Source organism: Salmo salar, chromosome ssa09 (genome assembly GCF_905237065.1).
Source record: "Salmo salar chromosome ssa09, Ssal_v3.1, whole genome shotgun sequence".
In the NCBI taxonomy this organism is placed as follows: Eukaryota; Metazoa; Chordata; class Actinopteri; order Salmoniformes; family Salmonidae; genus Salmo; species Salmo salar.
In genome coordinates this window covers 44,535,793-44,547,662 of record NC_059450.1, presented here as the reverse complement: position 1 = coordinate 44,547,662, position 11,870 = coordinate 44,535,793, and the positions used below count along the sequence as shown (strand labels likewise).

General features: G+C 44.8%; 1 protein-coding gene across 6 annotated transcripts; it reads right to left on the bottom strand.

The window, feature by feature from the left end:
* Positions 1–1,308: 1,308 nt before the first annotated feature.
* On the bottom strand, positions 1,309–10,968 carry LOC106611409 (solute carrier family 22 member 13). Of its 6 annotated transcripts, none has more exons than XM_014211588.2 (10): positions 10,532–10,959; positions 8,619–8,719; positions 8,242–8,396; positions 7,978–8,146; positions 7,728–7,830; positions 7,264–7,586; positions 6,867–7,084; positions 6,632–6,740; positions 5,095–5,345; positions 1,309–2,096 (listed from the first exon to the last, which is right to left on the bottom strand). In XM_014211588.2, the coding sequence occupies exons 1-10, from the start codon at positions 10,739–10,741 to the stop codon at positions 2,005–2,007; spliced, it is 1,731 nt and encodes a 576-aa protein (XP_014067063.1). In that variant the 5' UTR covers positions 10,742–10,959; the 3' UTR covers positions 1,309–2,004. The 6 variants fall into 6 exon arrangements, with proteins under 6 accessions (XP_014067063.1, XP_014067062.1, XP_014067064.1 ...); XM_014211587.2 differs by having other exon boundaries at positions 10,511–10,956; XM_014211589.2 differs by having other exon boundaries at positions 10,618–10,861.
* Positions 10,969–11,870: the final 902 nt, after the last annotated feature.

The window sequence follows — 11,870 nt, the reverse complement described above, 5'->3', positions numbered from 1 at the left end:
TGGTAGATTGGCCAAACGGAAGCCACTCCTCAGAAAAAAGGCACATGACAGCCCGCTTGGAGTTGACCAAAATGCACCTAAAGACTCTCAGACCATGAGAAACAAAAGAATCTGGTCTGATGAAACCAAGATTGAACTCTTTGGCCTAAATGCTAAGTGTTGCGTCTACAGTGAGGCATGGTGGTGGCAGCATCATGCTGTGGGGATGCTTATGTACACACGCTACTCGCCATACTGCCATTGTTACGATGCCGGATCAACTTATTTAATATTAAATAATATTTTATCTTAACAAACCTATATGGGTTTCTCTAAGGATGTGTGTATATTATTAAATAACCTGGTGTAGTTTCTCTTCTGTCCACAGGAGGGCGATGTACATCTACTGTCAGTCTGTATCCCCATTTCCTACCTTCACCTCATTTTTTCTTTCACCTTTATTTAACCAGGTAGGCTAGTTGAGAACAAGTTCTCATTTACAACTGCGACCTGGCCAAGATAAAGCAAAGCAGTGCGACACAAACAACAACACAGAGTTACACATGGAATAAACAAGCGTACAGTCAATAACACAACAGGTAACCACAAAATAACCTCATACGCCCTGTCATGCATTTAAAAGCATGGGATTAGTGCAAGCATGGCTGGTCAAGATGTCATATAGGTGTATAGAGGCATTTTAATTCATTATATGAAGAGTGCCTTGGTCCTCCTTTCTTTTTGATGACCAATTCACCCCTTTTACCAAAGAGCACCTTCTGTCTACTAAAATGTACTATTGTTTACCTTAGTAGCGCTTCCCTTCCTCCTCTTTCTACGATGTCATAGAGGTGATTTCGTTCTAATTCCCCATGTCAATGCACCACTAAGCACTCGCTTTGTTTGTACGTGTGAATGGATTTGTGTAAATGGTGAATGATTGTCCAGGGTGACTAAGTTGATTATTGCAGAACAGGAGGGTGCACATCCTAAACTCCTAAACCACCGGTGCAGATAAAGAAATGAGGGGCCCACACACACACAGAATATGGTTCCCTAGTTTCATCTTCGTCGAGGGTAATAATGTACTTGAGAGAAACTATACTCCGTGTGAGGATCACTGATTTCTTTATAGTTGATTCTTTCCCCTGGTAGGGTAACTTTCCCCAAATTCCCTGGTTTCCCAGAAATCCTGGTTGGAGGATTCCCGGATTTGCTGCTTATTCCCATGTAATACCAGGAATCATCTAACCAGGATTTCTGGAAAACAGGGGGATGTTACCGGAATGTTGCAACCCTAGACCCAAGCCAGACAAACACACATTCTTATGAAATTGAAAAATTCTAGTTTTTTATTTAATAGCAAAGAACAGGAAATGTACAGCCTGTACAGGAGAACATTCCTCAGCCTGTCATAGGCCTATAAGAACACACAACAGCACATAATGGGAAACATTTGGTTATTTCAACAGCGTGACCCTGCCACCGGACAGGACAACATTCCTAGACATAACTACAGACATCAGATTTCAATACCAAACATACAGCAACAAGACCACACCCTTTATGATAAGACAGCCCCCCCATCTCAAGTCAACATGACATGAAAAACAGTGTAGAAATGTCAGCAAGGTGCAAGGGAGGTTCATGATTGTGCAAGGATAACACAGACGTACAGAAAATGCACACACAGAACCTTCCTGCAGAGCTGTTTACACAATGCTACATTAGCAATGTTTCCTCACATCTCACACAGACAGGTCTGTGTTTAAACACGCTGTCAGCAAGCCTCTACAGGCTGTGGGAGATACAGGATCTAACCTATAAAACACTAAATCCAGGATCGTGTTCAGTAGGTCACAACGTCGCAAAATGTATTGCAATGTTTATTGTTCAAAGTTCAGGTAGTACCTCCCAGTTTCTTGTGTTCTGTACCAACTGAGCACCATGGAACTTCAAATGCATGCATCTACAGCATGTGTGTGTGTTTGTGGTGTGTGTGTGTGTGAGTATGTGCTGTTTGAGTCAGTTGAGATCCTGTGGGTTGTGGGAGGGCTTCTCTGGGTCTGTCTCCCAGGAATGGACTGGCTTTGTCAGCTGGGGCATCCGCTGAGCACCTGTCAGGAAAAACACACAAATCTCAGCTGGAGAGACATTAACCTACAAGAGTGCACTATTCCTCAGAATGTGTGTCTCTATTGAGCATGCTTCTTGGTCCAGGACTCTGGTCAGCAGACCACAGACTGGGGGTTACGGTTATCCCACTGGGCACAAACTGGTTAAATTAACATTGTTTCCACATCATTTAAATATATATATACATATTTAATGATGTGGAATCAACATGGGAAACTGATTGAATTTGCAAAAAAGTCATCAACCTAATGTATTGGGGGGGGGGGATTTTATTCCCCTACCCAACTTTTAACATAAATCAAATGACATGGCCAAATGTTTTGTTTATTTCTTGTTGAATTCACGTAAGCTGACAGACAACTCAATCAAATATAAATGAATACTAGACGTTTAACTGGTGTCTGCTCAGCGGGTAGGGAATGAAACAGGTCACATGACACACGGCAGCAACGAGGGTTTCCGGAATAGGATTCTCAATCCTCGAAACCCATGCTAATATTTGAATATTATTTTAATATTAGCAATATCACTATGCAACGTAGACGTAGTATTTTCTACTGAGATTGCAAAACAATTCCTATAATGAGGTGAAACATAAACTCATACCTCTGTGTTGAGAAATCCTGCTTTTACCATCAGTTTATGTTTCAAAGTGCAACAAAACCTACACCAACCACAGAGCAGATACGAATCACGTGATCTGTTAGCGGCTCTGACAGACCACGTGACTTGTATCTGTTCTGTGATTGGACGATACAGACCGCAATGCTATATGGGATTCGTTGATTTTTGCCTCCTAACTATGTGCACAGTGTTGTACCTTTGACTTAAAAAAAATATATATAACACCGTTTTTATAAAGCGATTTCTAATCTTCTAATCTAATCTTCTGAATTAATGATTCACACCAGTTTTGTAGCTATTCACCACTTGGAAACACGATAAAAAAGCATGTTAAAATTTGTATGCTGAAAATTAGTGGCTGTGTCAATTCCTGGAACCATAACCGCAGAAAGAGGGACGTTGCAGCCCTATAGAGGTAGAGGGAGAGTGAGAAAGGGTGTAAATAGCTGACCTAAAAGGAGAGGTTACGTAACACACCAGCTGCCTGTGAACTCTTGAGTATAGCGTTTCACAGTCAGATGCTGTTGACAACACACTGAAGAGAGACAACAAGTCACCAACCAGTTGATCGCCATCTCCAAGGCATTTCTATTCAATCACCAGACATTTATGCAAAAAAATAAACAACGATAAAGCCGTGTGTTCCTTGTTATTCATCTCACGCTGTTGGTGGCAGGTGCACTTGATTCACTGCACGCAAGATAGGCAAACTATTGCCATTTTGAATCATTTCATGGGTACAAACTGCCTTCCTGGTGGGCGCAGAGAGCAAATCAAGCGCACCGCTGGCCAATCGGATGTCTCAGATGACCGTGTCTGCAGTAAAGTACCAGGCATTAAAGAAAGATACAGCAAAGAGCTGCTGTGAGATTTCAAAACGTTTAAAACCACGACTAGAGAGAGACTGTCAAAGAATACAGCAAAGAACTGCTGTCTCTAAACGTTTAAAACCACGTCTAGAGAGATTGTCAACGAACACAGCAAAGAACTGCTGTTTCTAAACGTTTAAAACCACGACTAGAGAGAGAATACAACGTTTCCCGGTTGGAATATTATAGCTATTTTACGAGAAAAATAGCATCAAAATTGATTTTAAACAGCGTTTGACATGCTTCGAAGTACGGTAATGGAATATTTTGAATTTTTTTGTCACGAAATGCGCTCGCGCATCACCCTTCGGATAGTGACCTGAACGCACGAACAAAACGGTGCTACGGTCAGCTATTTCAATATAACTATGGATTATTTGGAACCAAAACAACATTTGTTGTTGAAGTAGAAGTCCTGGGAGTGCATTCTGACTAAGAACAGCAAAGGTAATCCAATTTTTCTAATAGTAATTCTGAGTTTAGTGAGCCCCAAACTTGGTGGGTGTCAAAATAGCTAGCCATGATGGCCGAGCTATGTACTCAGAATATTGCAAAATGTGCTTTCGCCGAAAAGCTATTTTAAAATCTGACACCGCGATTGCGTAAAGGAGTTCTGTATCTATAATTCTTAAAATAATTGTTATGTTTTTTGTGAACGTTTATCATGAGTCATTTAGTAAATTCACCGGACTTTTTCGGTGGGTATGCTAGTTCTGAACATCACATGCTAATGTAAAAAGCTGTTTTTTTATATAAATATGAACTTGATTGAACAAAACATGCATGTATTGTATAACATAATGTCCTAGGAGTGTCATCTGATGAAGATCATCAAAGGTTAGTGCTGCATTTAGCTGTGGTTTTGGTTTTTGTGACATATATCCTTGCTTTGAAAACGGCTGTGTGATTATTTTTGGCAGGGTACATTTTACATTTTTACATTTTAGTCATTTAGCAGACGCTCTTATCCAGAGCGACTTACAGTAGTGAATGCATACATTTCATACATTTTTTTTTTTTTCTGTGCTGGCCCCCCCGTGGGAATCGAACCCACAACCCTGGTGTTGCAAACACCATGCTCTACCAACTGAGCTACAGGGAAGGGTACTCTCCTGACATAATCTAATGTTTTGCTTTCGCTGTAAAGCCTTTTTGAAATCGGACAATGTGGTTAGATTAACGAGAGTCTTGTCTTTCAAATGGTGTAAAATAGTCATATGTTTGAGAAATTGAAGTTATAGCATTTTTTAGGTATTTGTATATCAAGCCACGCGATTCCACTGGCTGTTGACTAGGGTGCAAGCGTCCCACCTAGCCCATAGAAGTTAATAGTTGTGTTAAATATATATATATAAGCAGTAGATCTCGACATTTTGACTTAGAAACACACATACACACACACACACACACACACACACACACACACACACACACACACACACACACACACACACACACACACACACACACGTCAGGGGTCTCTCACCCTCTGAAGACCAAAGGGAAGGGAAGGTTGGTAGATGAAGACTGGGCTGTTTGTCACAGTCCTCCAGCGAATCAGGGAGTGGCACACCACTGGTCTCCGGTAGAAACAGACACAGTCCCGCCCCAACAATGGGGCCACTCCCATAAAGAATCATAGCGGCCAATGGGATGGTTTCTCCTCTAGGACTGACCACCGCATTCAGGATACAGCCCACCCTGTAACACAGACACACCAAGCCCACACACTTCTGTCTGAAACACACACACACACACACACACACACACACACACACACACACACACACACACACACACACACACACACACACACACACACACACACACACAGTAGGGGACACTGTACTTGCTGTGTTGAGAGGATAACAGTAAAAACTGGCATTAATCAGAATAGAAAGAGGAGTGGGAGGCCCCGGTGCACAACTGAGCAAGAGGACAAGTACATTAGAATGTCTAGTTTGAGAAACAGATGCCTCACAAGTCCTCATCTGGCAGCTTCATTAAATAGTACCCGCAAAACACCAGTCTCAACGTCAACAGTGAAGAGGCGACTCCGGGATGCTGGCCTTCTAGGCAGAGTTGCAAAGAAAAAAACACATCTCAGACTGGCCAATAAAAAGAAAAGATTAAGATGGGCAAAAGAACACAGACACTGGACAAAGGAACTCTGCCTAGAAGGCCAGCATCCTGGAGTCGCCTCTTCACTGTTGACGTTAAGACTGGAGTTTTGTAGGTCTATTTAATGAAGCTTCCAGTTGATGACTTGTGAGGCGTCTGTTTCTCAAACTAGACACTCTAATGTACTTGTCCTCTTACTCAGTTGTGCACCGGGGCCTCCCACTCCTGTTTCTATTCTGGTTAGAGCCAGTTTGCGCTGTTCTTTGAAGGGAGTAGTACACAGAGTTGTACAAGATCTTCAGTTTATAGGCAATTTCTCACATGGAATAGCCTTCATTTCTCAGAACAAGAATAGACTGACGAGTTTCAGAAGAAAGTTCTTTGTTTCTGGACATTTTGAGCCTGTAATGGAACCCAGTGCTGATGCTCCAGATACTCAACTAGTCTAAAGAAGCCCTGTTTAACGGCTTCTTTAAAATCAGGACAACAGTGTTCAGCTGTACTAACATAATTGCAAAAGGGTTTTCTAATGATCAATTAGCCTTTTAAAATAAAAAACTTGGATTAGCTAACACAACGTGCCTTTGGAACACAGGAGTGATGGTTGCTGATAGGCGTACAGAGGCCCATTCATGTAGATAGTACATTTTTTAAAATTCAGCCGTTTCCAGTTACAATAGTTATTTACAACATTAGCAATGTCTACACTGTACTTCTGGTCAATTTGATGTTATTTTAATGGACACATTTGGACACAACAAGGACATTTCCAAGTGACCCCAAACTTTTGAACGGTAGTGTACACACGTGAGTGATAATTGATCAGGGGTCAAACACACACACACAGACACACACACACACACGCACGCACGCACGCACGCACGCACGCACACACTCCATACCTGATGAGCGTAGGGAAGAGTTCGATGCCGTAGAGTACAGAGACAAACACACTGGTCTGCATACACAGCTTCCCCACCAGGGCCAGAGCCATCACCAACCCTGGGACAGCTACACACACAACGTTGGATCACTGGAGGTGTGTGAGTGTGTGTGTGTGTGTGTGTGTGTGTGTGTGTGTGTGTGTGTGTGTGTGTGTGTGTGTGTGTGTGTGTGTGTGTGTGTGTGTGTGCTTACCATAGAAGCGTGATGCGAGCAGGGACAGCAGGCAGAAGGAGCCACTGAGGAACAGGGATAGCATGCAGATTGGGCGTCTGCCCCAGCGAGCCAATAGCAATGGGACGAGCAGGCAGGGAGCCTCTGATAGGCCGCTGAAGAACTGAGCGAGGAAGACATCCACCCCGAACCGCCCGACATTCATACAGATACCGTAGTACGTCAGGGCTGATGCTAACCTAACACACACACACGCGCGTGCGCACACACACGCGCACGCACACACACAGACGGCATCAGACAAATACTGTAGAACAGACCTGTCAAATAGAATACAGAGGTAGAATCTGACAGCCCCTCTCTCTCTCACACACACACACACACACACACACACACACACACACACACACACACCTACCCAATGTAACTCAAGATGACCAGGCGCAGTAGGATGGTGGGACTTCTCATGTGTCCGCAGTGGGAAAATGTGTGTTCCTCCCATGTTTGTGTGTCTGCCTTTGGTGTGTGTGTCTCATTGTCAGCTGTGTCTGTCTCCAGTGTATTATCAGTCTCCAGTGTATGATCAGTCTCCAGTGTATGATCAGTCTCCAGCGTATGATCAGTCTCCAGTGTATGATCAGTCTCCAGTGTATGATCAGTCTCCAGTGTGTGTGTCTCATTGTCAGGTGTGTCTGTCTCCAGGTGGACTTCCTGCAGGTCCTTCCCCTCTGTGTCCAACAACTAGGTCAGAAAGACCACACACAGGCTTGATTTGAGTTAGGGAATACTGATGTGTGTGTGTGTGTGTGTGTGTGTGTGTGTGTGTGTGTGTGTGTGTGTGTGTGTGTGTGTGTGTGTGTGTGTGTGTGTGTGTGTTTGTACCAGGTCTAGAAAGTGTTTGTCCTCAGGACTGTGTCTCCTATACTCCTCCAGAGTCTCTGTCCTCCTCTTCAGGAGCAGCCAGCGAGGAGACTCAGGAATAGAACTGAGAGGGGGGGGGTGGAGAGAGAGAGAGAAAGAGAGTTATCATTATTTCTCTGTCAAATTACATTCCTATTTGCATAAGAACACGACATTATAGTCAACTCTGAACACTGTGTGTGTGTGTGTGTGTGTGTGTGTCTGTACTCACTAGTAGAGAGGCAGACAGAGGATCTGTGGTACGGCCAGTGCCAGGTGTAGCTGTGTCCAGGTGTGTGTAAGGTATGCCAGCGGTGCCAGGGCCATCATACCCAGGCTGAAGGAGAAGGACAGGAGGGCCGGGGGCCAAATACGATACTTGGGAAGACTCCATTCCACACCTACACACAGACACACACACACTGTTAAATCCATGCACACAGGCACACACATGCACACGCACACAGTTACATCAGGTTAGGTGTGTTTGTGTTACCCAGGCTGAAGCTGCAGATATTGATGCAGCAGCAGGAGACACCGGCCAGACAGCGCAGGGTGAGGAAGAGGATTGCGTGAGGAAGGACTGCTGGCAGCACAGCAGTCACAGCCTTAACACACACACCCACCAGCAACACTGCTCGCTTACCGTACCTGGTCACTCACACACACACACACACACACACACACACACACACACACACACACACACACACACACACACACACACACACACACACACACACCTTCCATGTGTTACAGTGTATGATTTACTGTGAGTGTGTGTGTGTGTGTGTGTGTGTGTGTGTGTGTGTGTGTGTGTGTGTGTGTGTGTGTGTGTGTGTGTGTGTGTGTGTGCCTGAGAGAGAGTCTCACCTGTCAGAGAGAGCTCCTCCAAACAGAGATCCCAGCAGAAGGCCAGTCATGTAGATGGTCTGACTGTATGACATCACCTCAGGATCCATACACACTGTGCCCTGTAACACACACAGATGTTTGTACCAGATAATGTTGTAGTAATCTAGCTGTATGTTGTAACACTGACTCTGTCCTCAGCCCCGGGCGTTTCCCTGAGATATGATGGTATTTCTTATCACTACTGTGTTGTGAAACGTCTTGCCATATGACACTCCTTTTAGTCACTTACTTTCTATTGTCGTTCCATTGCCGAGGGGAAGCGTTTCGTTCCGTTGCTGAGGGGAAGCGTTTCGTTACGTTGCCGAGGGGAAGCGTTTCGTTCCGTTGCCGAGGGGAAGCGTTTCGTTCCGTTGCCGAGGGGAAGCGTTTCGTTCCGTTGCCGAGGGGAAGCGTTTCGTTCCGTTGCCCAGGGGAAGCGTTCCGTTCCATTGCCGAGGGGAACCGTTCCGTTCCATTGCCGAGGGGAAGCGTTTCGTTCCGTTGCCGAGGGGAAGCGTTTCGTTCCGTTGCCGAGGGGAAGCGTTTCGTTCCGTTGCCGAGGGGAAGCGTTTCGTTCCGTTCCCGAGGGGAAGCGTTTCGTTACGTTGCCGAGGGGAAGCGTTTCGTTCTGTTGCCGAGGGGAAGCGTTTCGTTCCGTTGCCGAGGGGAAGCGTTTCGTTCCGTTGCCGAGGGGAAGCGTTTCGTTCCGTTCCCGAGGGGAAGCGTTTCGTTCCGTTGCCGAGGGGAAGCGTTTCGTTCCGTTGCCGAGGGGAAGCGTTTCGTTCCGTTGCCGAGGGGAAGCGTTTCGTTCCGTTGCCGAGGGGAAGCGTTTCGTTCCGTTGCCGAGGGGAAGCGTTACGTTGCCGAGGGGAAGCGTTTCGTTACGTTGCCGAGGGGAAGCGTTTCGTTACGTTCCCGAGGGGAAACGTTTCGTTCCGTTGCCGAGGGGAAGCGTTTCGTTCCGTTGCCGAGGGGAAGCGTTTCGTTCCGTTGCCGAGGGGAAGCGTTTCGTTACGTTGCCGAGGGGAAGCGTTCCGTTCCATTGTCGAAGGGAAGCATTTCGTTCCATTTTCGAAGGGAAGCATTTCGTTCCATTTTCGAAGGGAAGCATTTCGTTCCATTGTCAAAGGGAAGCATTTTGTTCCATTGTCGAAGGGAAGCATTTCGTTCCACTGTTGAAGGGAAGCATTTCGTTCCACTGTCGAAGGGGAAGCATTTTGTTCCATTGTCGAAGGGAAGCATTTCGTTCCACTGTCGAAGGGAAGCATTTCGTTCCATTGTCGCGGGGGAAGCATTTCGTTCCATTGTCGAGGGGGAAGCATTTCATTTCACTGTCGTGGGGGAAGCATTTCATTCCACTGTGTACCCCATTACAGTATATCATGTCTCTATGACTAATAAACAAACTGGAACTTCTAAGTTGTTTCCTAACACACACACACAGAGAGATACATCTGACATACATTCTGGGAGTGTGTTTAATTGGTCAGTGAGTGTGTAGATGGCTGACTCTGTACCCAGGTTACCCTGGCTATTTCTATGATTAGGTATTCATTGACTCATCTATTGTTGTTCGAGTGGAAGTTAGAGTACAAACAGGAGGGATGCAATGCTGCTTAATCAGTGTTGATTACATTATATCCTATCTGTTAATAAACTGAAGCTGGGTTCAACTGAGTCTGTGAAACCCGCTTGTACACTACCTTTCTACGTCGTAGGAATCTGTTCATGCAGCTTGTTGACGTTTACACTGATTTAGACCGTTATAATAACTGCCAATCATGTTGAAACTAAAACTTTTGCGGTTTAGTCACATTCTCTCTTTCCGTGTCGTTCCCACCCGTGATCTCATCCTTTTGCGTTAATAATACCTGGAAAAGTGATCCGTTTACCTCGCGCACCTCCCATGTACTCCAGTTCTGTGAATGGGCACTAGAAGATACTTCTCCACCAGTTTGACTCCCGGCCGGTAACTCACCCCGGACGTTATTGCACGAGGAGGTTGCTCTGCCAACAGCGAAGAGGTCGAGGAAGAAGAGAAACGCCATGAAGAAGAATATGAGCGCGAGACGCCAGTACACCGCGAGCTGTAATGGAGCCATAGTAGTAGGCACTTCTCTTTCACTATCTCTCTCTGCTTACCGCCTCTCTCGCCGTGTCACCAGACTCTGGTTAAATCTTAGAACTCCCGGTCAACTGTCTCCTCAGCGGAAGAAGTGCTGTAACAGCAAAGTCTAATCATAACAAATCGTGACGTAGTAGTCTGGCGTGAATAAATACCTTACTAGTGTCGTGCACCAGATTTCCCGAGGACACGGTTACCTAAACCTATACCTTCTCTAGAACTACACAACTTCTATTCTCCTTCTCCCCCCTTTTTCTTCTCTCGCTCATGTCTCTTCTCTCTCCTTCCCATTCACTGTCTCTCTCAATTCAATTTGAGATGGCAGGTACCTTAGTGGTTAGAGCATTGGGCCAATAACTGAAAGGTTACTGGTTCAAATCCCTGAGCTGACAATGTAAAAATCTGTTGTTCTGCCCCTGAACGAGGCAGTTGGCTGTCATTTTAAATAATAATTTGTTTATAACTGTAAACTGTTGTTTATTAACTGCCTAGTTACTTCAAACAAGGTTCAGAATGTACACTCAGTGGGCCTACATATTGCACACCCTTTAGTTTGTCCATTTTCATCTCACAAGATTTAACATACATTTTTTTAAATAAAAATGTTCAATAGCTCTTTGGTCATGTGACCTGCTGACCTCAAACAAGGTTCAGAATGTCCACTGACTATACCTTCATATCGCACACTCTGATGTTTGTCTACTTTCATATCATGTTATTAGACGTAAATCTGTAAGCTTTGCAGTCCTCCATTTCACATGGGTGTTAATTTTTGTTGTTGTTGAAGTTAACAAATGTTCCAGCCTCGCAATAACTATCTTTCACAATGGACACTGAAAAGATCCGCAAATGACTGTATGTGGTATGGATCAAGGACAGGAGAGGTGTTCGAACAGAGGTGCTTAAAGGAAGGCGCACAGGTAGGCCTCATGAACAACAATGTTTCATATGCTCTTTTTAATCACAGTAATAGGCAGTGATTTGTCAGTCAGCGTGAGCTTGATAAGGTGAAAGAATCCTTTTCATAGCATCACTTTCATATTACTGTACATTAAGACAAATCCTTCTACGTTGAGTATTAAAACACAGTTTCCATAACCTGATAA